General features: G+C 43.3%; 1 protein-coding gene across 1 annotated transcript in view; it reads right to left on the minus strand.

The window, feature by feature from the left end:
- Nucleotides 1-14586, minus strand: part of FAM13C (family with sequence similarity 13 member C) — a 124713-nt gene extending 110127 nt beyond the window's left edge. The window contains exons 1-5 of the mRNA XM_063164013.1: nucleotides 14557-14586; nucleotides 12869-13043; nucleotides 12454-12663; nucleotides 10577-10760; nucleotides 5497-5632 (exon numbers count right to left, since the gene is read on the minus strand). Coding sequence (XP_063020083.1) covers nucleotides 5497-5632; nucleotides 10577-10760; nucleotides 12454-12663; nucleotides 12869-13043; nucleotides 14557-14586 — 735 coding nt within the window. The remainder of the gene's footprint in view (nucleotides 1-5496; nucleotides 5633-10576; nucleotides 10761-12453; nucleotides 12664-12868; nucleotides 13044-14556) is intronic.
- Between the last annotated feature and the right edge of the window lie 7744 nt (nucleotides 14587-22330).

Raw genomic sequence — 22330 nt, forward strand, 5'->3', positions numbered from 1 at the left:
TTTGTTGTTGTTGTTTTTTTTTTTTTTTTTTTTTTTGAGAAGTCTTTAACATCAGCAAACAAATCAAATTGCCTGCATTCACCAAAGAGAAGGAAAGAAAAGGGGAAGAGATTTTATTGGCAGTCCTGCTCAGGTAAGGAAGGTGACACAAGCATAAAATAAAAAAAGGCTTGCATTTCATAATGGTTTAGAGGTGAATCTACACCCTTCCTTCATGCCTCCCTGATATCAATTAATTATCTAAGGAAGGAACAGGCTGATGCTCTGATACACTACAAAAATAGAAAGGTAATACCTAATTTTAAGACAGGTTCTCAGAACACTTTAAAGGGTTACGTCCAAAGCTCTGGAGTGAGAGAGAACAATGCTGACACCACGTGGAAGAAAGCGCTGCTGGCTCCTTCCTCTACTGCTGACTTCAGACGCCTGAAAATCTTACACTTGGGTCAGGTGTTGTGGTAAACGTTTTAAGCATCAGAGGAAGACCACACACACCCTCTGAAACCAGAGATTTGTGTTATTCTGGTGGGTACAGAGCAGATTAATTATAATCCTCTTCCTTGTAGTGTAGCTGATGTTTGTGAGCAAAGCAACCGGCTGCTGCTGCTGCCGCGAGCACCTCAGGTATTGCTCCCCTTCACAAAGTGCAGATGAATAACCCTCACCTGTAATCCATACAGGTCCTGTCAGTCTGACTGTGTGGGAGCTTTCACGTGCTCCATTCTCAGCCAGACTGAGGATGGGCATTCACTGAATAAGGAACAAAGGTGAGACTCCCCTGCATTGGTTTCTGTGCCCATACTGCCTTCAAAACCATTTCCCAAGCCACAAAAGGCCTGTATCAGTTACCAGTTTTAGAAAGACCTTCCCTTCTCATGCACTTTGTACCCTTATGGAACAACAGCTAGGGATCAGTGTGAGAGCTCATGGCACTGCCTGAGCTCTGCTCTCCTACCAGTGACTGCAGTGAAGCCTCAGCATTTCAGCTTGAGCAGCTCCCCTCCTCTGTGCCAGAGCTGCTTGTTACAGCAAAGCACAGCCAGCAGTGGCCTCATTTGTCACACTGGGCACACCCTCTCTTGCCAGGCTTCTCTACTAATGCAGCCTTGCCCAGACCAAAAAAAAAAAAGTCCAAAAAAACCAACCAAACAAAAAAAAAACCCACAAAAACCAAAACACCAAAAAAAAAAAAACAAACAAACAAAAAACCCCACCAAACCAAAACCACCACAACCAACCAAAAAATCCCCACACTTCTGAGTACTGGGAAGGGAAAAAGAGAGAAAAGTTAACAGCAGAACAACCCAGAAGTGTGGCAGCAGTGACCCAGGGGAGTTGTCCAGCAAGTCAAGAGAAACCCCCAGCACTGCTGGAGCAAACATTAAACCAGTGACATTTCCTCCAGGTCCCCACAAGGGGAGGGCAGGCACACTCATCCTTTCCAAGTTTCAGATCTCCAGCACAAAGGCCAGGCTGCTGCAGACCACAGGCACAGCACAGAAAAGCTCTGTTGCTCCCAGCCACAGGCAGCAAGGCTCTGGCACTCAACTCTAGAAGGAGCAATGAGTACTCCAGCCACATCCACTTGAGCTGTTTCAAGTCAAACTTCCCCAGCCTACAGCAGTTTTCATCAAATCCTTATGCCCACAGTCTGTAACATATTCTGCTGTGCTTTTCCAGAAGAGAAGAAATACATCTTTACAATTTATTGGCCACAATGTTTGTGGGGGTACAGGGCCTGCCTACTTTGGTCTCTACAAATGGCATTTTTCATCCAGTCTTCTGGTTTGATCAGTACTTATACAGAAAATTAAAATGTAACGTTTAATGAGTCCATATTTTAGCAAGTTTACAAAGATTAGGGAAAATAATTTTTCTGTGGAATGGGAAATAATGTTAAGTCCTTCTATAATGTAACAGCAATCCCCACAAATACACTGACAAGTCTCCTGGCCCTTCACATGGCACATGCAGGGTTTGCTATGTTCACCTCTAAAACAAACTAAAACACACCACTGTTAAGGAAAAACCTTAAATGAAAGAAAGTAATTAACCCTTCTACAAATAGGAAATGGAACTGTGTTCTCCTATCCAGGAAAAATTATTTTGACAAGACAATTAGACTATCCTGGAAACTTCAGATAATGTCTGGTTGGTTGGTTGTTCATTTGTTCTGAAAGGTTTCAGCTAATTCAGCAAGAATTGTCATGGGATTACCAAATTAAAACACCAGTTAAATTATTGCTGTCCTCCACACTGAGGATATTCCATTTTAGATTCCACAATTCTATTTTATGACAACTTCCTATGCAAGTGAGGCACCACTTTTCTTTTTTTCCACAGATCAGAGTTAATGCTGAAACATCCATATCCTCTGTGGGAAAAGCTAAAACCCCACAAGATTAACAAAGCTCTCCAGACCACAAAAGCCTTCCCAATTAAACCATAATTTGAGCAGATAAAGTATCCGTGAAATATTTAGTTGCACTCTTCTGACCAGCTCCAAACCACACTACAGTTTCAGATTTTCATTCAGAGCTGTCTGTGGTCAACCTGCAGGTCCAGGATATTGTCCAGTTCTACTTCCCCAACCCCCTGGATCTCTGCAAACCCTTCAAAATAGGGTTCTAAGACTGTAGAGAGCAGCCTAGCTGATATAGTGAAGTGTGCATGGAAGGACAAAGCAAGAGAAGAGAACAAGAAATGAGACTCCTCTCCTCAGGGTGTAGGCATCTCTCCTAACCAAACTCGTGCTTTAATGGGGATACAAGCAGTGGCTTGCAGGACCCAGAAAGTCATGCTCCTGTTTGTTTGCAAGACAAAGGTTGTGTGCCTAAATCAGAAAGGATTCATCTAGGACTTCTGTACAAACAGGAGATGCAAAAACACATTCTTGGACTAGATGCAAAAAAAATTCCATATTCAACTTTTAGCTGGAATGTAAGATGCAGAAATGACAAATTGCTATTAGCAAGGTTTGGTTCATAATTAAATTACACTATAGAAGTTAAGATAATCTTGCACACCTCCAACACAGCTATTGATATTCCTTGATTTAAACACAGTTGTTAGAAAGGCCTCAGGTGAAAACAGACACCGTAGTGCCTAACCTCCTTTTAAAGAATTATTAAATCCAAACATGAAAATCAGTTTAGCACCAGTGCAGCTTTTGGGCTAGGACAAAAGGTTATAGGACAAGTTAAATGCAAGTGAATGCTCAGGAGCGGTGGAGTGGGATAAATCAAAATTTTTTAAAAAATGCACCAAAAAAACCCCCCATACAGACACAAAACCTCAGCCTGGTAGGATTCTGCAGCATTCTGACACTATTTTAAGGGTGAAAAATATATGTGCAACACACAGGAAAAAAAGACAAGTTACAATACATCATGGCTGGGATATAACTTTAAACCACTATCTTTATATATAATTGGTGGCTGTCAATAGCCTACTGTCCAGCCTAGGGCAATAGTTCTGAGCTACCAAAAATCCTAAACCCAAAACTTCTTCTCCCAGTCTGTCATCCTGAATCAGCCAGCACACACAGTGTCAGAGGCATGGCTCCTGGAACTTAGAACTCTGCTCAGAGCAATCCATCTGCCATTTCAGCCCACAAACAACACAACTGAGGGTTAAGTCTTGTCAGCTGTGGGGCGGGATTGGCATGGCTTTAGTTTGACAGAACTCAGGTTAACTTTTAAACATTGAAATGGGAAAATAAAAGACAACCCAACAACAAAATCAGAGGAATTAAGTAGTCCAAATGCAAGTATCTGTGTAAAAGCCAGTAAAAACAAGTTTCATTTCCAGGATGCAGCAAGGACTCTGAGCCAGGTTTGCTGTTTCACTTTTTGCTTGTTTTACTGGAAGAAAAACATGAACTTTTAATATGTTTAGTTTGTAAAGCTAACTTTGATGTTTCTAGTTTAGTGGACCTTGAGCAATTGTTATATTATGAAAGATGAAGGGTACCTATCCAATGTGCTGAGTTTCCTGCCAAAAATTACAAAAACAAAGATCAGCCACAGAATACTGAATTCCCTTCTCACCCACAGATGGGATTTCTTTCATAAGCTTACCTCAGAGCAGGAGAGTGCCCCATGGCTATGCCTTGTCTGAGGCTCTATTAAAGAACTTGAAAGCAGCTTTTCAGCAGAATTCTTTCCCACATCACCACAATTCCAGACAGACTGTGACATTTTGCAGAATTAGAGGGAGTGAAGCTGGTTCTAAAACAAAAGCACTGCAAGTGAAAGCCTGGTTTTCTGGCTTCTCTAATACCTCTCCAATTTCTTTTAGCTGCTGATGCTTACTCTAGCTTTGCAAACAGATGTCTTGGGACAGCCAATATTTTTATTTTGTGTGCTCATTTGGGTACTGGTTTCAGAAACTCCCAGAGGTGGTAAAGACATGAGACTTCTTCAGAGAGAAAGGGGAGCTGGGAGCATGAGCTCAACACTGTTTTAGTGTGAAACAATCCTAGCGTTATATTTGGGGCCATGTCTTGGGGCATTGAAGCAATATTTTAGAAGCATCCTTTTATCAATATAGCATGTTCTTTATACCTGTGTCTGTACAGGTTTTGTTTTCAAAGAAAGAATATTGGGACTGTAATGTTCCTTGGAAGCTCTTTGGGATACGTAATATGTTCTAAATACCCACTTTAACTTTGTATGAAAAGTCTGCTAGCTTTCCTTAACAGAGATACTTGGAGAAAGAAGCCAGAAAATTAAGGAGTCATAAACACAAATATCATCATCCACATTTACATGCAGTGCTAATCTCTTCCACAGTCCATCACTTGAACTGGCACGCTTCTGCCAGCCTCACTGTGAACCTCAAGGATCACAAAACTGCACTGTGAAGTATAAAACTGCAGGGTTTGCTACATTTCCTTCAGGGCTTTTTCCAAAAATCAATTTCAAGTTAAGCAACAACGATACACCACATCACAAAGTGAAAACAAGATTTATATTGACTCTCTCTCTAAACCAGGATTTGTCTATCATGTTTCTTGCACCACGAGGTTTTCAACAAAGAGGCAAAAAAGGAATCAAAGAGCTAGCAATGTTTTAGAAAACATCCAAGGAGAGGCTGGAACATACACAGTGAGCTCTAAAAAATAAGTGAGGTGTTTCAAACCTTCTGATTTTGCTTTCCTGCATCATCAATGTATAGACAACAAAACACACAAAATAAAATGTGTTTCACTCAAGGAAAAATCCAGTGGCTTTGATCTAACAAATCTTGGCATTAATATATTTAAAGTAGAGCAGCTTGGGATTTTCTTCTTGACCTTTTGCTTTTACACTTGCATTTTTTTCCTAATTAGAATTTTAACACTCATGTTTCCTCTCCAGCTTAGGTATATCGTGAATATTTACATTGCTAGCTCTAAGGTACAGTCATTAATTAAACTATGTATAAGCAAATGTATTTCCAGTTCTGAGTTTCAACTAATGAAGCACTTGTGATTTCTTGCTGTAACTTTCTTACCTGAAGGCCATCTGCTTGTCTCTGTGAGAAGCAAGGGTCCAAGTCAACAAAAAGCATCTCCTGGTGCTGGAGCAAATACAGCAGGAGGCCATTGTAAAGCCTTTGTTCTTCACAAGCCAAGGGACCCACAGGAATCCTAGAGGAAGAGGAGCTGGATTAATCTTAGGAGCTCTCAGACCAGGGGCTGGTCATGGCTGACACAGGGAGCCCTCCCAGTGGCCAAGGTAATTCAGCAAAGCAGCAATTGCTGGGACAGTGCCTACTGGAGCTTAGGGGGTTCACAACAGGGGGACCTGTACAGGGACAGAGCCCCAGCTTTGCTGCAGTGGTTCACAACACAGTGAATCCTTGTGGCAGCACAGCAAAGGGGTAAGAACCTGACAGGAGCTCAGACACAAGGTTCACAAGATCAAGGGTGAAAAGGACAGGCATAAAAAAAGCACCCTATCAATCTGCCATTGCTCACTGGCATTGGGGTGGAAAGAGTGGTTTTGTTCTACCTTCATTTATGAAGGTGAGCTTTGATCACTAGAATGTCTTATTACCAGAACTGTCTGGAAAAAAAACAACCCCCACAGGTAATAAACTGCTTCAGTGTATTAATTTATAAATCCACAGACATCAGTCATATCAGGAAGTGGAAATTCCAGATGTGCCCATTAACCATGTTGAGTTTGGGTTGGATTTTTTTCTTTCTTGCTTGAAGTCCCCATATTTTTGGGTTTTTTATTAATAGTAGTTAAATTTTTACTGTCCCCATCAAGTCAGAATAATTAAAAGGATTCTTTATATAGGATTTTAATCTCAACCCCTGAAGGACTTGTGCATTCCCCCCTGCCAACTATTTGGAAGCTTGGAGAACATTTACATAAATGCTGTGCCCTTAATGGAGCTTCTCCAGCCGTGCTGCACCAACTAAGTTACACCCAGCACAATATTAATATTTAAACAAGAAATTCATAAACTCTGGAGACTAGTGTGGAGCATGAATACACCAGGCTTCTGTTTGCCAAATGAGTACATTCATTATTCATTTGCAATTTTAAAGTACAAATATACACATTGGGCCCAGTCCAATTGCTCTAATTTGTGTTCCTCTTTTGTAAACTCACTGTTGTTTCTGTAAGGACTTAAGTTTGGGCTCCTTTTGGAAGCAGAAGGTTTAAGCAGGATTATGGCCAGGTATAACATGGAGAGATTTACAGGATGAACCACTGTGTCATCAGTTCCTTCTTTAGGATGAGTTAACATTTCTCTGTCTTGCACTCCCTTTTTTCTTGGGATGGACTCAGTTTCTCCACAATAAACAAGGCTGCTTGTAAAACCTGGTTGACTGAGCAATAGCCTTTGCTGCATACAGCAATCCTAAGAGATTATTCATCACTTACCAAACATCAACACCCTCAGCTCACAGGCCAGACAAGCAATATTTTTAGTCCTTTGTCTTCTTTTTCAGCTTCTTTCATTAGCTTAGACATTTGTTCCTGAATCCACCTCTACCAGCTGTTAACTCCTTACCAGAAGGAGCACTGCACAAGCTATTCAGGAAGATAAATGGCTCTCACACCACTCATTGAGTCCTCCTTTCCCTTATTAGCAGCCTGGGTTTGAGTGCCCAGTTCTCATTCCAGCCTAAAACAGATCTAAACTATAGACTGGGAGGAGACAGCTGGCTCCAAATATCAATGTCTCATCAGCAGATATTCAGGGGTGGCAACAGGTGTGCATTCCAAATACAGAGAATACACTTTTAGTTTTCTCTTCAGCCAGCTTCCACAATGACTTTCAATTAATTTTGTGAAATAATCACTTCCCGCCTGTTCAGTTACTTCTGCTGCTACCAGAAACTGCATTATTGGGGTGACAGTAAGGGGAGCCAGGTTCCCCACAGCTAAATCCATGCATGTGATCCTAGGAAGAGCAGAGCTACTGAGGTGTATTCTGCACTTCCCCACAAGTGCCCCATAATCAGCTGTAGTACAAATCCCAGGAGAACACTCACTGTGAATAACAAACAAGTAAAACTTGACCATCAGGGATTAGCTACTGGTTTTCTTGAGTGAGTCTAAAACTTCCAAAGCTGCTTTGCCACAAAGTGCAGGCTAAAAAGTCCACACAAGTGCCTTGCCTTGGCTTTATCCAGGACATCTGCCAAGGTTCCCTGCCGCCACAGGCTTGCTGCAAATTTACAGAAACAATGAGTCAAAGTGTGAGGAAGCAAACAGCTGGCTGGCTGGAGTCCTCGTGCACTCATGCAAGAATTGCTCACGGAGACCAGAACTAAAAATCTCTTTACCAAGATGAAGCATAACAAAGTATCCATGGAAATCTAAGTAACATCAGTTGGATCTCTGATAAAAGCATTCTCCTAAGCATTTACAGATACTGGGAGAGCAAAACCAGTTTTCCTTGATCCTCTAACTAGATTTGCAATATAATAACTGTGCTAAGCCTTGTAATTTTTGTGTTACAATAACAACAGCTACAAATCACAAAGTATGTGCACTTTAGGCTCATAATGTACAAAGTTTAATATTCTGTTTTTGTGGTCCCAAGGCCCAAGATTATTCCATGCTCTAGCTACAGAATATTCCTACTCACAAATAAAAGTGCCAAAATATTGAGATAGGTGATAATCACAGACAGAATTTACACTTGAATATAAGTAGGTAAGAAATCTAAAGTAAAATGACTCATAAACAACTTTGTTTAGTCATTTAGTGTCAAAGAAGGAAGAAGTAATTTCACAAAAATGCAGATTGCCAGAATACATGAAGAACAGTTTTAACACCTGCAATGAATTTATGCCATGTGAGGAGCTGCCATTACCTCCAGAAGGTTAATTCCAGCAATTGCATGGAGCACACATTTCTGCAGATTAGATCTAAAAGCAGTTTTTTCCATAACCTTCACATTTACACTGAACAACTATAGCAAGTACTACCCAACATGTCCCAATTTCCTTCACTCTGGCTGCCAAATGTTTCATAATGCGCCAGATAATTGCACTAATTCTTGCTCTGAAAGACATAAAGGATATTTATGACTTTTTCCCCTGTGTCAGCAATATGATTTGCCACAGCTGACTACCTTGAGTTTTGCTGCTGTACAGGACAATACCAATGATTTATTCTGAATCATTGAAGGGCTCAGGTCACTCAGCAGGAAGTGGTATAGAGCAATCTCACTGACAGTGCCAGTTTCAAGGCTCTCCTCTCTGCCCAACCTCCAAAAAGGTGATTTTTCATAACTCTAGGAGGTAACTCAACAAGCATGCACCATGGTGTTAAATGTTTTACAAAAAAAACACCCAGATTTACTGGGTTGTCTCCCGGAGCTGGTGAGATCAGAATGACTGTGAAGAGGTGAAGATAGCATTTGTAGGGCAGACATACTTCTATTTATGGTAGCTGTTTTCCTGACAGGTCACTGGCAGAGAAACCCTGTGCTGATTGCTTTCAAGGCTTCTCAGACAGGTCATTGCCACAAGTGCTCAGTTTAGCTCTGAATGTACCTTAAAACCAGGCAAAGGCACATGTTCAGAAGTAGCTGGGCCATGTCCCAGAAGAGTGGGATATTTAAAACTGAAGCAGCTCATCAATCAATAAGGGAGCATACTGGATCCTTATGTGCAGATACAGCAATCACTGGGCACACATTGGGAAAATTTGGGAATGGAGATAAAGGAACAAAATCTTCTTGCATGCATGTGCATGCACAGAAGCCCCAGGTGAGAGCAAACGTCACCTGATGGCACAATAGGGTCAGTCAGTGAAGTGCTTTTTGAGTTAATGTGAGGAATAGATTCTTGGTGAAGGGATAGATTCTTGATGAAGGCCTTTTAGTATCACCACACAACTAATCCAAACACTGATAAATTAACCTCATCTGTCTCCACTCATTTATTAACTTTAGTATTCAGATATTAAGGAACTTGGGGTCTGTTTGCAAAGCTGCTCTGTTGCACTGCTGAATATCCTCCATGGTGAGGTTTTTCTCCCCAGAGGACAGAGTGGCATAGTTCCAACCACACCACATCTTGTTAGATTCACTTCCCTTGCTGTGCTTTTGTTTAAGATATAAACTTGTATCACATCCAAAGGTCAAATTCTGGTAGACCTGGCAATAAACCCAGAGAGCAGGAAAACAGAGACCACATATAGAGACCTATGAAACAGCAGCAAGGCTTAAAAGTCCATTTCCACAAAACAAAGCCACTCATTGATGCTGGGCACCAATTTTGCTGAATATATACTTTTAAAATTAACTTGGCTTGCCATAAAACACCCAACTGAATAACAAGGCTATTTTACTGCATGGAAGATATTAACTGCTAATAGATACATTTTGTAAAGTGTCATTGCCTTACAGTTCATATTAACCTGGCATGGCTGTGATCCACTAGAACAAAGATTTACAAGTTGTAACAGGTATAAGTATTTTAACATCCTGTACTGTCAGCAGTGAAAGGGAAAATTCTCCATTATCTGATCACACCAGGCTCTTCCTTCTTATCACCTTGACTTGCATGGCATGTTGTCCCACCTCTCATTTTTAGCTTCCAGTTTTGTGCCCACTCACCACCACCCCACACATGACTTCTCTAGCTCCAGCCAAGCACTCACTGCTCAGCTTGGATGCCAACTTGAATTTTAGTGGCAAGGGCAGAATGAGTTGCTTCTCTTTCTTGGTAACAGCGATTCATTTCTCTGATATAAAATGCTGCTACAAGGCCAAAGTGGGGGTGAGCTTTTCAGAATCAAATCCAGCTAAGTAGCCCCCACAGCCAGCACTTTTTTTTGGCTCAGAAAAGAGAAGTAGTTGTCATTAAACAGCTCTCTATCCCTCATGTCTCTTCATATGGTTTCTCACTTGAGGCTTGCCCTGTCTAGTCAGTGGCCAACAGAATGAAAGGGATCAGCCAGATAAGAACCTGCCACATCTGCCCACAATACACCATATAAACACTGAACTTACAAAATGCTCCACTGCCTATTGGACCCAGAGTTACGACAGAAAGCCTCCCTGTGAGGTGTGACCTTGTTGTGCTGTTTGAGGCAGCTGAGCAGAGAGGACTCACTTGAACAGAGCAGGTCCAAACACGATGGCCAGGTTTTCCAGAGTCATGAAATTCACTGCACTGTAGGTTGCCACCTTTAACAGGAAAGCAGACAGGAACTGAAGAAGGTTTTGATGGGCTTTGGGCAGGCAGCTGAGCAATTGTCTCAGGTTCTCTATGCATTCTGTTGTGTTGATTTTGTGCTCTGCAGGAAAAAAAAAAAACAACCCCAAACTTATAACATAGATATTCCTAATACAAACACAATTTCATCACAGATACTAGATACAAGTAAGAAGGAAGGTTTTAAAATATGTTAGAACAAAGTGAAGAATAAATACGTCCCCAACAAGTATTTTGTACACTAAATTTTGACATATGCTTTTCACTTATGAATATTTAAGAGCCATGGATTTTCCAGATATTGAATTTTACACTCACTGTTTCTGATATTTTCCTCTTAAGGCAGAATCATCCAGCACTTGCTGCTTTCGTAATGAAATTGCAGGCAGGAGTCATGTACCTGAATCCTCAAAGCTGCCTTGAAAGACAGTGCAAGGTTGCCAGCCTTGACTCTCCCAAGAGATTTTACACATGCTGTATGATTCTCATTAGGAGGAATGAGAAATTGCAGCCTTTCAGCCCCACATCATCTTCATTTCCTGACTAATTGGTAGCTCTCAGACTCAAAACATCTTTGCTCTATAAATATGCAACTGCAGTTACACAAGAGATGCTTAAATTCTAAATTGGGGATACTTAACATTTTCTTGGTTCTCATTCTTCAAAGAAGGGTAACAAGGCAGAAAACGGGTTCACAAACAACTCCATTTGATAAGCAGTTCCCTATCAGTAGGATAAAATCTCCTGGTTACTAGGATTGAGATGACAGTACTGCTCAATAATTGGCAGCTGATGCTCAAATTTTGCCATAGATCACCAGGACACATCTGCGTAGCTTTGACATTGCTTATGAGCAAATCATGCCCTTGAGGGTAATTTTAGCCCTAAAAAACACATTCTGCACAGGCCAAGGCCCATGGTGCTCAACTGATTAATGAGCAAAATGAAAAACGGGATGAAGAGGAAAAAATAACTTTAAAAAATAACAGCAAGGCTGTCCAGGGTAGGAAAAACAAGGTGCTCACAAAAGCCCCATAGGTTGTTCTGGTCATGAAACTGCTTCCTTTCTCTTTCTTTGTAAACTCCTACTTCAAACAGAAGCAGCCCCCAAAGTAACCCACAAAATCCATTTATTTGTCTCCAAACACCTGAAATTAGCTACCAAAATCACTGGGCAGGCTGAGAACAGAGCTCAGCCACTGCAGGCATGAGTGGGGAGCAGGCAGAGGGCTGTTGGGGTGCTCTTTGCATGCTGCTCCACACACTGCCGTCCAAGATTACAAGAGGACTGGAAAAATAAATGCTAACTAAAAACACAGCTCTAAATAAGAACAGTGATGTGCAGTAAAACCTCTTTTAACAGGGAAGGCTAAATAAAAAAAGAGGCTTCAGCTTGGAAAAGAGAGAAGTGAGGCAGTGGCTATATAAAGACACAAGCAGCATTATGGTGGTGGTTGCATTAAAACTAAAAATATTATCTCAGTAACTAGTATGGTATACAATTTAAAAAAGAAAGCATGCAGAGGAAGAGCTTTCTCAAAGAAAACAGGATAGGATTGCAGGATTCATTGCCACAGGAAGGAAGGGAACCCAAAAGACTTAATGAATTTTAAAAAGACTGCAGACAAGTTCATAAATGCCTGGTCCCTCCAAAGCAATTAAACATCAGCTCCAGGTTAAGGAAACACAAAACCTTGTTTATAGAAAGTGTAATGAACACATTATCTGTCACTGTCAGAGAATGGACAGAAGCTTGGAAGGTGCCCGTTCTGTACCTTGGAAAGTTTTTAGCAAGCCAGAGCAAATATTGTCTGGAAAAACAGCCACTGGTAGTTCTTTCAGAAAGAGCTTCAGGAGACTGGCCACAGAATCAACATCTCCATCATTAATAAGGTCTACTTTTTCCCCTTGATTGTACTTCTGCCTCAATTCCTTGATTTTATTTGCTGAGCCACCAACCCGAAATATACCGACACGCTCCAGACCTGTGTGAGAAATGCAGAACAGTGAGCAGTGCTTGTTTACTTTACCACATCTTCGTGATGAGAACTGGAGTTCAAAAAGCAAGAGCTCCTTTAAGAAAACACAATAATTGTAAATAAGGATTTTTCCAGCATTTAGAGCTGAAAAGTAAAGCTTAAACAAAGACTATCAGTTTCCAGAAGACAAGCAGGAAAAATATGAACTTACCAAACACCTCCAGGTACTCCACCATCTGTGCCACAAGAGAAGGAACCCCACATTGCTTTGCATCCTCTACAAGGGTTTCCAGAGGAACACCAAATGTGCTTCCTTCTCTGCTGAACTGTAGCTCTGGTGAAACTTTATTTGTTGTGTGCCTAACTTGTATAGAGGAGAACGATTGCTGGGGAATAAAAACAGACAAGTGGTAAACGGTGACTGGCTTTTGTTATTTTAACCTCCAAAGATCTACTACATGGGCAAAATCACTGTCTTCTTTGTAGCATCTTAGTACAGATTTTATTTCTACTGTATATTCTTGCTAATATTCTTCTGTAGAGCTGAGGTGAGACCTGTGATGGGGTAAACTCCAGTAAAGCCTCCTCACCCTACAGTCGGGGAAAATGGGCCTTGTGTGGAGGCAGATGGGCTGTTCAGGACAGTGAGGGGTCACTAGCCCTCAAAAGAGCCCCAAAAGTCAGGAAAAAGCTGACCCCATGCTGGTGCACAGCCTTCCAACTCTATGAAACTTGTGAATTTCTACTTAATTCCTGAGGATAAAAAATGCAAGATTATGAAGGAACCTGAAGTGGAATTTAAGCGCCAGCCATGGCGCACGCCTCGGAAGTGGTTCCTTTCTGCTTACCCAGTTATTCCAAATTTTTTACCCCAACAACTGGTGCAAAAGCATCAAAAAAAAAAATCACAAAAAACTTGCACTTTTCATCCTGTCTGACGAAGGAAGCTGCTTTTCCATCCTACAGGGCGTGGGCTGGGGGGTCTGTGGGCTCTGGCAGGGCCCTGTCCCTGAGGGCGGCTGAGGGGCTCTGTGAGGACAGGGCTGCCCCGGGCGGGCACAGCAGCACTGCGACCCCTCAGGGCCACCTGGGGCTGTTTAAAAACATCTTTCCAAATAGATGCTCAGATACATTTAAAAATAAATATAATAACTATATATTTAATAATAATATTCCTCAGGAATATTTTAAAAAATGGGGAAATTCTGACCGGCACCGTGAAAGGAGTTCTGGCTGCCCTGCCCTCTTTCCCACCTCCCCAAAGCCCCTTGCTTGCCATGGCCCACAGTAATTGCTGCATTCCATCCTCATACCTACCAGGCAAGGAGAGCACAAGTCCAAACCTGGATTTACCATTGCTGCACTGGGACTATTTAAACAGTACCTAAAGGGGATTTTAATTTTTTTTTTTTTTTTTTTTTTTTTGTAGCATTATCTCAAACCAGCCTCTTTTTCAATATTTTTTATTACTATGATTTCAGAAGGAAAAGGGAAAGATTCTCCTATGGGTTTGAAGCTGATCTGCCTTAGTGAAGCTGTTTCTCACACACTCTGCCTGCAGCAGAGCCATGAGCTGGAGCTCCAGGCCAGCCCTGCTGCCATGGCAAAAGCGCACACAGCACTCAAAACACCCCAGGCCATTTTGCTTTTTCAATACATAGGAAAGCTTAGGCTGTGATGTTAGTGTTACAGCATGAATAGTTATCTAAAAAGAACAAATGTCAGCATGTGCCAAACATATTTTACAGCATTTTTGTATATAAGCTATGAGGTGTTACAAAAAGCCTCTAAAATATCTGTGCACCATGACTGTAAATCCCTCCCTTTCCCCTCTCAGATGCAGCAGAGCCTTCTCAGAAAGAAGGAAGGAGTGAAGCAGCCAGATTTAAGTTCACTTACACAGATGGAAAGGGAGGCGCCCGCTCCCATGTTAGGCTGCAGCAGAGTGCCAGGGTTTCAGCTGTGCTGCTCCAAGACACCATCACCTTTCTTCCCCTACACAGAGCCGTGCAGCCTGGCCACAGCTCACTGCAGCCATGGGGCTGTTCCTCTGCAATTAACTCATCATAGCATAATTGCTAGGCATCACCTTAATCAGTGGTTTCCCTCCAGAGCCGGTGGAAGGTAGAAATTAACTCCTAGTAAAAGAGGACTCCTTGCAGCCAGCACTTCCCTGTGGAGGCACCTTGCACAAGCTGAGGGCTGAGTTACCACCAGGAGATGTTTCCATGGCACCTACCACACACAATGCCACAGCTTTCCAAGCCACACTGATCCTGGGCCTGATATTTGCTCTTGAGTGGGTTTCTGCAGTGCAGGTTTGCAGATATTCCTACTGCCCTGCTGTCCCTCCTGCCTGCTACAGCAGCATGGAAAATACTATGAGGTAGCCCTCTATATACACACTAAAGCCACTTTTTTATATAACACATACACAATCATTTTGGCCAACACATGGGCAAGGACCCATCCAATTATTTTAAAATATGAAGATGCAATTAAGCCTAACACCCTTTATAATTTTTTCAGATACAAAGCCTTGTCCTGGGAAATAAGTCATAAAGAAACAGTGTTGCAGTAAAATCTAGCTGGGGGAGATTTTTACACAAACTTGGTAGGTACACATGAAACAAAAGCAGAACACACAAGGCACAAAACAGTAGAGGTGCTGAGCAAGACCCCCTCGGTGGAGCACTGGAAAAGCAGGAGTTACTCCAACACCACACTAGTACAGCACAGACAGCAAAGATAGTCCCCCCCCCACCTTAGCAGAAAGAATACCACTTAAAAACTAGTGCAGAATTTTAGCCCACTTACCTCTCCACAAGATCCCTTATAGATAAGGTTTGAAAAGTGCTGTGGCTTAGGGCTTCCTTCCTCTACCTATGGAGCTGGCCCCAGAAAAATCCACATCCTCCTCACCACTCCTCAGCCTGACGGGTCTCTGCAAACAAGCTCCACCTGTGCCCATCACCACACCTGTGGCTATTTATCCTGTTAAAAAATGCTGTGCCCACCACCACAGCTGAAGCCATTTAGCCTGTTAAACTTTCTGTTTCCATCACCACAGCTGTGGCCATTTAGCCTATTAAAAATTCTGTGCCCATCACCTCAGCTGTGGCCATTTAGCCTGTTAGAAACGCTGTGCCTACCACCACAGCTGAAGCCATTTAGCCTGTTAAACTTTCTGTGCCCATCACCACAGCTGTGGCTGCTCAGCCTGTTCAAGCTGCTGGGCCCACAGGAGGTCCTGGTGCTGATGGTGCTGTACCCCAACACTGCTAAACACGAGTGACAGAAGAGAGAAGCAAGTGTGAGTGCCCTGTCACAGCAGTGTGATGCTCTGTGCTCATGGCTGAGGGCACGGGGGCATTTTGGTGTGACATCCCCTCCCTGCTGCACTCAGCTCCTCTGCCCTGCAGCCTCCCTGCCCTCAAACCCTTAATTGCTGTTTGCAGGAGCACCAGCAGCTCCCCCACTTTCGCTGGATCCCTTTGGGACAGACCAAAGCACTCAGAGTCACCTTAGCCACGCCTGTGAGCCTGCAGAGAACTGCACTCTGCAGAGAAACACATCACAAAGAGGCCTGTGCAAAGCCTACAAAATGAAACAAAAAATGTTCAACTCTCTAACTCTTTGCTACCTGCCCCACACTACATATTTCTAATTCACATTCTGATTTTCCATCTCACTAGGTGCCACACGAGCCATCCTGCTGACATGTCACTCCTCCCTGCTTCAGCTCAGCGTGTAAACTGCAGGCAAACACCTTTCAAACAACAAATTCTCCACCTGAGCAGCAAACACAAAATTTATCTGTTGACTCATAACAAGGCAGCAGCCACTGCCACCATCCCCTTGGTCTCGGCTGCTCCTGTGACTCCAGCTATTGAAGAATTCGCTTCCAAGTGCTGCCTGCCAGCTCGGGCAGGGCTCCCGGAGCATGCAGCAGCTAGAGGGCACACGAGCCTTGCAGAGAGGGGGTCCTGCAAGCCCCACTGCAGGCAGGCAAGGAGCCCGACCCTGGGCAGGGTTTTCCTTTCACACCAAGCAGCTCCGAGCATCCCTCCGGATGATTTCTCCTCGCATCGCAGCTGTACAAAAGAGGAGGAGGCTGCAGGCAGCGCAAATTAAGCATATAACTGCTCACAGTGTGTAGCTGAAATTCCAACCCTTCCTCCACAACCTCTGGATCAAAGTCAGCCCCTGCAGGACTTCAGATGTATGAAAAGGATGTGTGGTGCTTTGAGGAGCCACCCTGACTTCAAGGGGCACGTCTAAATGAAAATCAAAGCTTTTGGTCTCGCAGCACCCTGCTGCCCAGGGGAAGGCTTGTGAGGAAAGGCAGTGCCCCAGCCTGGCTGTGTGAGGGGCTGGCCGAGCACCAGGGGCTGCCTTTGTACTCTCTCCGCTGGGGCCACTCCTCCAGCTGCTGAATGGGCCACTTGTGAGGGTTGCTGGTGTTTCAAAAGGATAGAGAAAGGATAAACACGAAAGGAAAACAGAAAAGTTTAGTTTTGCTCCTCAGAGAACCAGGTTTTTACAGCAGCGTTTGGAACAGCAGGATCCCTGTGGGAGAGGGCAGAGGTAAATCCACTGTCAGCAGCAGTAAAAAACAATAGCAGCAAGAAAAATAATTAACCGAGGCTTCATGGTTCATTGAAGTTTTCCTTCAAAGCTGCAAGCAGCCTGCTCTGTAACTTGGTGATCTGTGTCTCAGCTTCAGGAGTCTCCAAGCATCCAGGCAAGGAGGAAAGCAAGCCCAGGAGCTGGGCAGGGAGTGCGTGCCCCCAGGGATGTGGTGTGGACAGTCCTGCACGGCCCACACCCAGCTGGAGAGGCTCTGCTGGCTCTGGATTGGCAGCAAACACTGGGGCAAGCAGCGCTGCTGATGGCAGCTGCAGGCTTTGGGGAGGCACTCTCATGCTGTGAACATCAGTTGCACCACCTCAGCCTTGAGAACCCTTGGGAGCTAAGCCCATAAAAGCATCCCTGAATTATCACGAAGAACAGTCTGGGATGATACACATGGAGATTCTGTCAGACAAACCTGTATTACTGGCTTTCAAAGCAGGTTTTCATCTCACACACAGCATTTGTATATTTTATCCCAATCCACCAGGAGCCACTGTAAACAGTAAACGTGGTAAATCCTGGAAATTTGCACATTTTATGGACCTGATAGATAAACTATAGGGCTTCTCAAGCAAAAGGCAAAAATAGAAATAAGAGCTACAACCAAGACAGAAAGTAGACATGGAAAAATGCATTTCATATTAGGTAATCATTGGCAAGAAATGAGGCATCTCTCTCTCTTGATTACTACAGTATCAATATAAGTTTTCCTACATTTTAGCTGGTAAAAGTCATAGCAGAGACGTAAGGACTGGTTGCCACACATCCTTCATCACAACAATCTGATTGCCAACCGTGCCTGCTCGCCAAGTTAAATTATCAGCAAGGAAGAGTTGCTGTCCTGACAAGAAAGCAGCTCTCCCCTGCTGCTACTTGCACTGCTTTTTGCTGTGCCCATGGTAAGGGCACACAGGCCACAACACCTCCTGCCAGGCGAGCCCTTGTCAGCCCAGCAGCGTCCCCTCCGGCTTGATTCCTGCTCATGGCTGCTCGGGTGGCCTTCTCTGGAAATGCCAGAAGACAGAGAAGGGTGTGCCTGCCGAGCCAGGGCCAGCCAGGCATGGGGGAGCTGCCCCTTCTCCACCACCAGGCACACACGAGTGCAGAGCTGTGCCTGAGCACATATCCCTGAGTCACAGCAAGGCTCCTTCCACTGGAGACACTGCACCTGGCAGCCTGGGAGCTGCTTCTCTCTATCTGAGCCCATCTCTGGCAGGGGGTGTGTTGGTGTCCCGAGGTGGCTCAGCTGAGCTGGTTTCCAGGCAGCTGAACTACAGGCATGTGGAGAACTGCCCAATGAAACAGTGGGAGGCAAATGCTCAGACTGCTTGCTGGCCCTATTTTCTTTTTTTTTTTTTTTTTTTTTTTTGTCTTCCCAGCCCATTAAACCTTCTAGCATCATCTTTTTTTTTTAAAAGGCTTTTGAAAAGCCTGCAGAAAGCTGCACAATTCCTTGGCAGTTTTGTGGAACTGAAAGTGACTGGCAGGCGACAGATCAATAAAAGCCAATATTCCTCTCTTGGAGTGAAATGTCATGAAGGTTGTTTTGGAGCCTGCCTCTCTCTGCTTCCTGTTTTGAATCTCATTTTCTTCCTCTAATCTCCACCTGGCACTTAAACCTCTTCATTTTCTTGATGCTGTTCCAGGGAAAACAAGTCAGCATTCAAAGTGCAGTATTGCTTCATTATCTAAAGGCGCTATCATGCTGTTGCTGCTAAAGAGCAGAACACCAGCAAAAATAGCCACAAGCTGAAAACTATTGTAGTGAGGCAAGTAGAGCTCTTTTGCAGCCCCTGCAAATTATTTGAACTCTGTGTTTCTATTATATTTCTGTCTATATCATGAAATTGGCTGATTCCAGGTTAATTCCTCCAAGAAACAGAAAGATGAAAAACGCAAAGGAACACAGAATTTTTGCAATCATGGTTTGCTCCTTGCTCCTTGACAATTTGATGGCAGCAAATTGTCTGCTCATTTTCAAAGGGAATTTGAAATGTTGGATTAGTTTCAGCAAAAGTTGCAAGCACCAGGCCAGTTTCTGCATCCCAAATCATCCTCCCAGGAAAGCAGACCTCCCAGAGGCTCCATCCACAAACTGCTGCTGGTTTCTGACAGCTCCCCACAGCTGAAGGGAGACTCAGCTTCCAGCTTCAGCTCCAGACAGCTCATGGGGTATTAATCTCTTGCTAAAGCAATTATCTCTGGCACCATATGCCACCATTTTTCATAAATAATACAGTTTCAACACAAAATTGCCTCTTTGAAGGGCTGTAAAGAAGTAAGACAGGATTAGTCCTTGCCTCCTCTCTGGCTCTAGCTTGCACAGCACCTGAGGTGGGGATTAAAAAAAAGAAAATAAAAAGGAGGAGTACACTCAGCAAAGGCATCCTCTTGCACCATGGACACTGCCCTAGCCCATATAAAAGTCAGGCATAGGCAGTTTTTCCTTTGTAGTTCTCCAATGGCATAGAACCACTCCTTACTGGTTCATTTCAAGAGTTGCTCCTATTATGTTCAATAAACTCTGCTTTATGCAGTCTTGTGATACTACTTCTTGAACAAAATTAGAGAAAACTCAAAGAAAGACTCTCAAAATGCAGACCTTTCCCCCCCAGAGGAGCTGAGATGCCAGCAGCATCTCCATCAATCTTCCCAGTTTCAGATATGATAAAACCCTAGCTAAAATTCCTACACCCAGAAGAGTGACTTCCTAATCATTTCATATCATGGATACACCAGGGAGGAACCAGATTGTCAAACCTACTCTCACAAATATATTTTTTGTTCCCTACTTGTTCCCAGTACCTCCACATGACTCTGTTTAACTTGAAGCAAATGTTATTTAATTAAGCATTTTTCTGATCTCTTGCACAACCTTGTACAAAGCATTTATTGTAATTCACAGAATCTGAGAATATTACTACAGATGATTTCAGTTATCCCAATTTGGGAAGATGGTCCCCCAAGTAATGCAAAGCAGGGAAACAGCCACTCCAACCCAGGGACATTTTAATTAAAAAGCAAAGTAATTGGATTCCAATGAAAGGCAGCATGACCTAATCCAACCTGATATGTCTCTCCCATATCAAAATTTAAAGTTAGAACCACAAAAACCCACACAATTTAGATACAATCTGTAAATACAGAGTTGGTCAGAGCACTGGCCATTTCCAGAACAGGGTGTAGGTATTCATCTTGTTACTCAGCTGCATCTAGTCTCTGCTGTTAATCACTGAAAACGTGTTTACTTTTCAACATGAGCTCTGTGTGACACAGGAAAGGAGAAAAGAGGTTAGGCAGATAATTTTGCAGCCTGCAACGAGAGGAACAAGGGAGGAAAAGACATTAATTTGAATTAAGTGGAATTGAGTTTGCAAGTTTAACTGTGACCAGGTAAGATTAAGGTTGGAGCCAAAGGCAGAGGAGAGGAGCATTTGCTGCAGTTCCACTGCACAGGGCCACGGCTGCACAGCAGCTCCCACAGGAGCTGCCCTGAGTCCTTCCCAGCCATGCAGCACACTGCAGCATGGTGTGCCAGCAGTTACACCTGAGCTCACACCACAGAAACATCCAGCTGCTCTTGGGGAAATAAAAGAAAAAAGCATTTTCAGAGGTGCTGTGGGTGCATCTACAGCAACGCGCCCACAATAACGCAGCTGGATGCCTTAAGCAAGCACTTTGACTGGCAGGAAACACAAAACTATGGCCTGGAAAGCCACTCTACCCAACCCCTGTACAGCAGCATGGGGACTCAGTCAGGAATGGGCTCAGGGCTCACTGAGGCACACAGTGAGCCCCTGAGCATTCCGTGGTGCTCCTTGCTGCACACCAAGTGAGCAGACTGGAGTGGGCTGCATGTTCAGCTTCACACTCCAGCCATGTGCTCTCCTCCCCCTAAAAACTGCAGCAAACACAGCACAACACCTGCACATGACACAGGAGAGCCAGGAGAAGAAAGCACAGCAGGGAGAGCTGCAGGATCTGCCCTGTCTCAGCTCCTCTTCATCAGACATGCATAAGACTCCTTTTCCTCAGCAGATGACGCCTTGAGCATCTGCAGAGTAGAGAAATCTGTGTACATACCAGTCATATTTTATTCTCTTTATATAGCTCTGGCCAAGAATTTCAGCAAGTCGCTCATTTCAGATATCTGGGCCTCTAGTTTCTGAAAACATGAAATGGCACCAGGGCTAATAAAATCTGCTTGGACTGATGTGACTATTTAACACTAATGAAAAATGCCCAAGCAAGCAAGTACTACACACACTGAACACAGCTGGTTAAAGCTGACCAATAAAGTTGTTGTAAGAAGCTATGGACACTAAAGAAAACCAACATAAGATGCTATTATAGAAAATGTGAGGACATCCCAAATGAGGACATAGAAGAAAGGAGTCAAGCATTCCCCACAGAGTCATGGGAGTGACAACAAACCAGGAACAGCAGCTACTCTGAGAAACTTGAAATCACTGTTGTGGTAGTGAGCCTAAACTAGAGGATCTTTAAAGGTCCCTTTCAGGTAAAATCATTCTCTGATTTAGTTCCTGCAACAAAATCATTGCATGATAGAGAACAGTTTAAGTTGAGCATGTGTGTATCACCTCTGAACTGTTTTGATTGCTTAAAAGCAAACATTTAAAAGAACAAATGTCTTCATCCAAAACCAGAAAAAATAATTTTGTAATTTGAGAGCATATTGACATACCTCTAAAGACTGTTTCTTATATAAAGACTGACAAGTCTTTAACTTCACTCTTCAACTTAATTGAGTCTACAGCAAAGCATCACTGAAATGAGTCCTCTGAGTTTAAGTAATTCTCTTTCATATGAAATCAACTTTTTCTACTTTCTCTGTCCTGTTCAACTGGATTTCTGTATAATTTCTAATTTTGCCACTTTTAATCTGACTGGTATTATGCTCAGCTAAACATATTCACCATATATGTATGTGAAAGGCCCTGCTGAATGATCTGAAGTGAAACATCTCTCCAATAAAAAAATACCTCCATGTCAGTTTAATGCTATGCAAACATCTCCA

This window comes from Melospiza melodia, chromosome 9 (assembly GCF_035770615.1).
Source record: "Melospiza melodia melodia isolate bMelMel2 chromosome 9, bMelMel2.pri, whole genome shotgun sequence".
NCBI lineage: Eukaryota > Metazoa > Chordata > Aves > Passeriformes > Passerellidae > Melospiza > Melospiza melodia.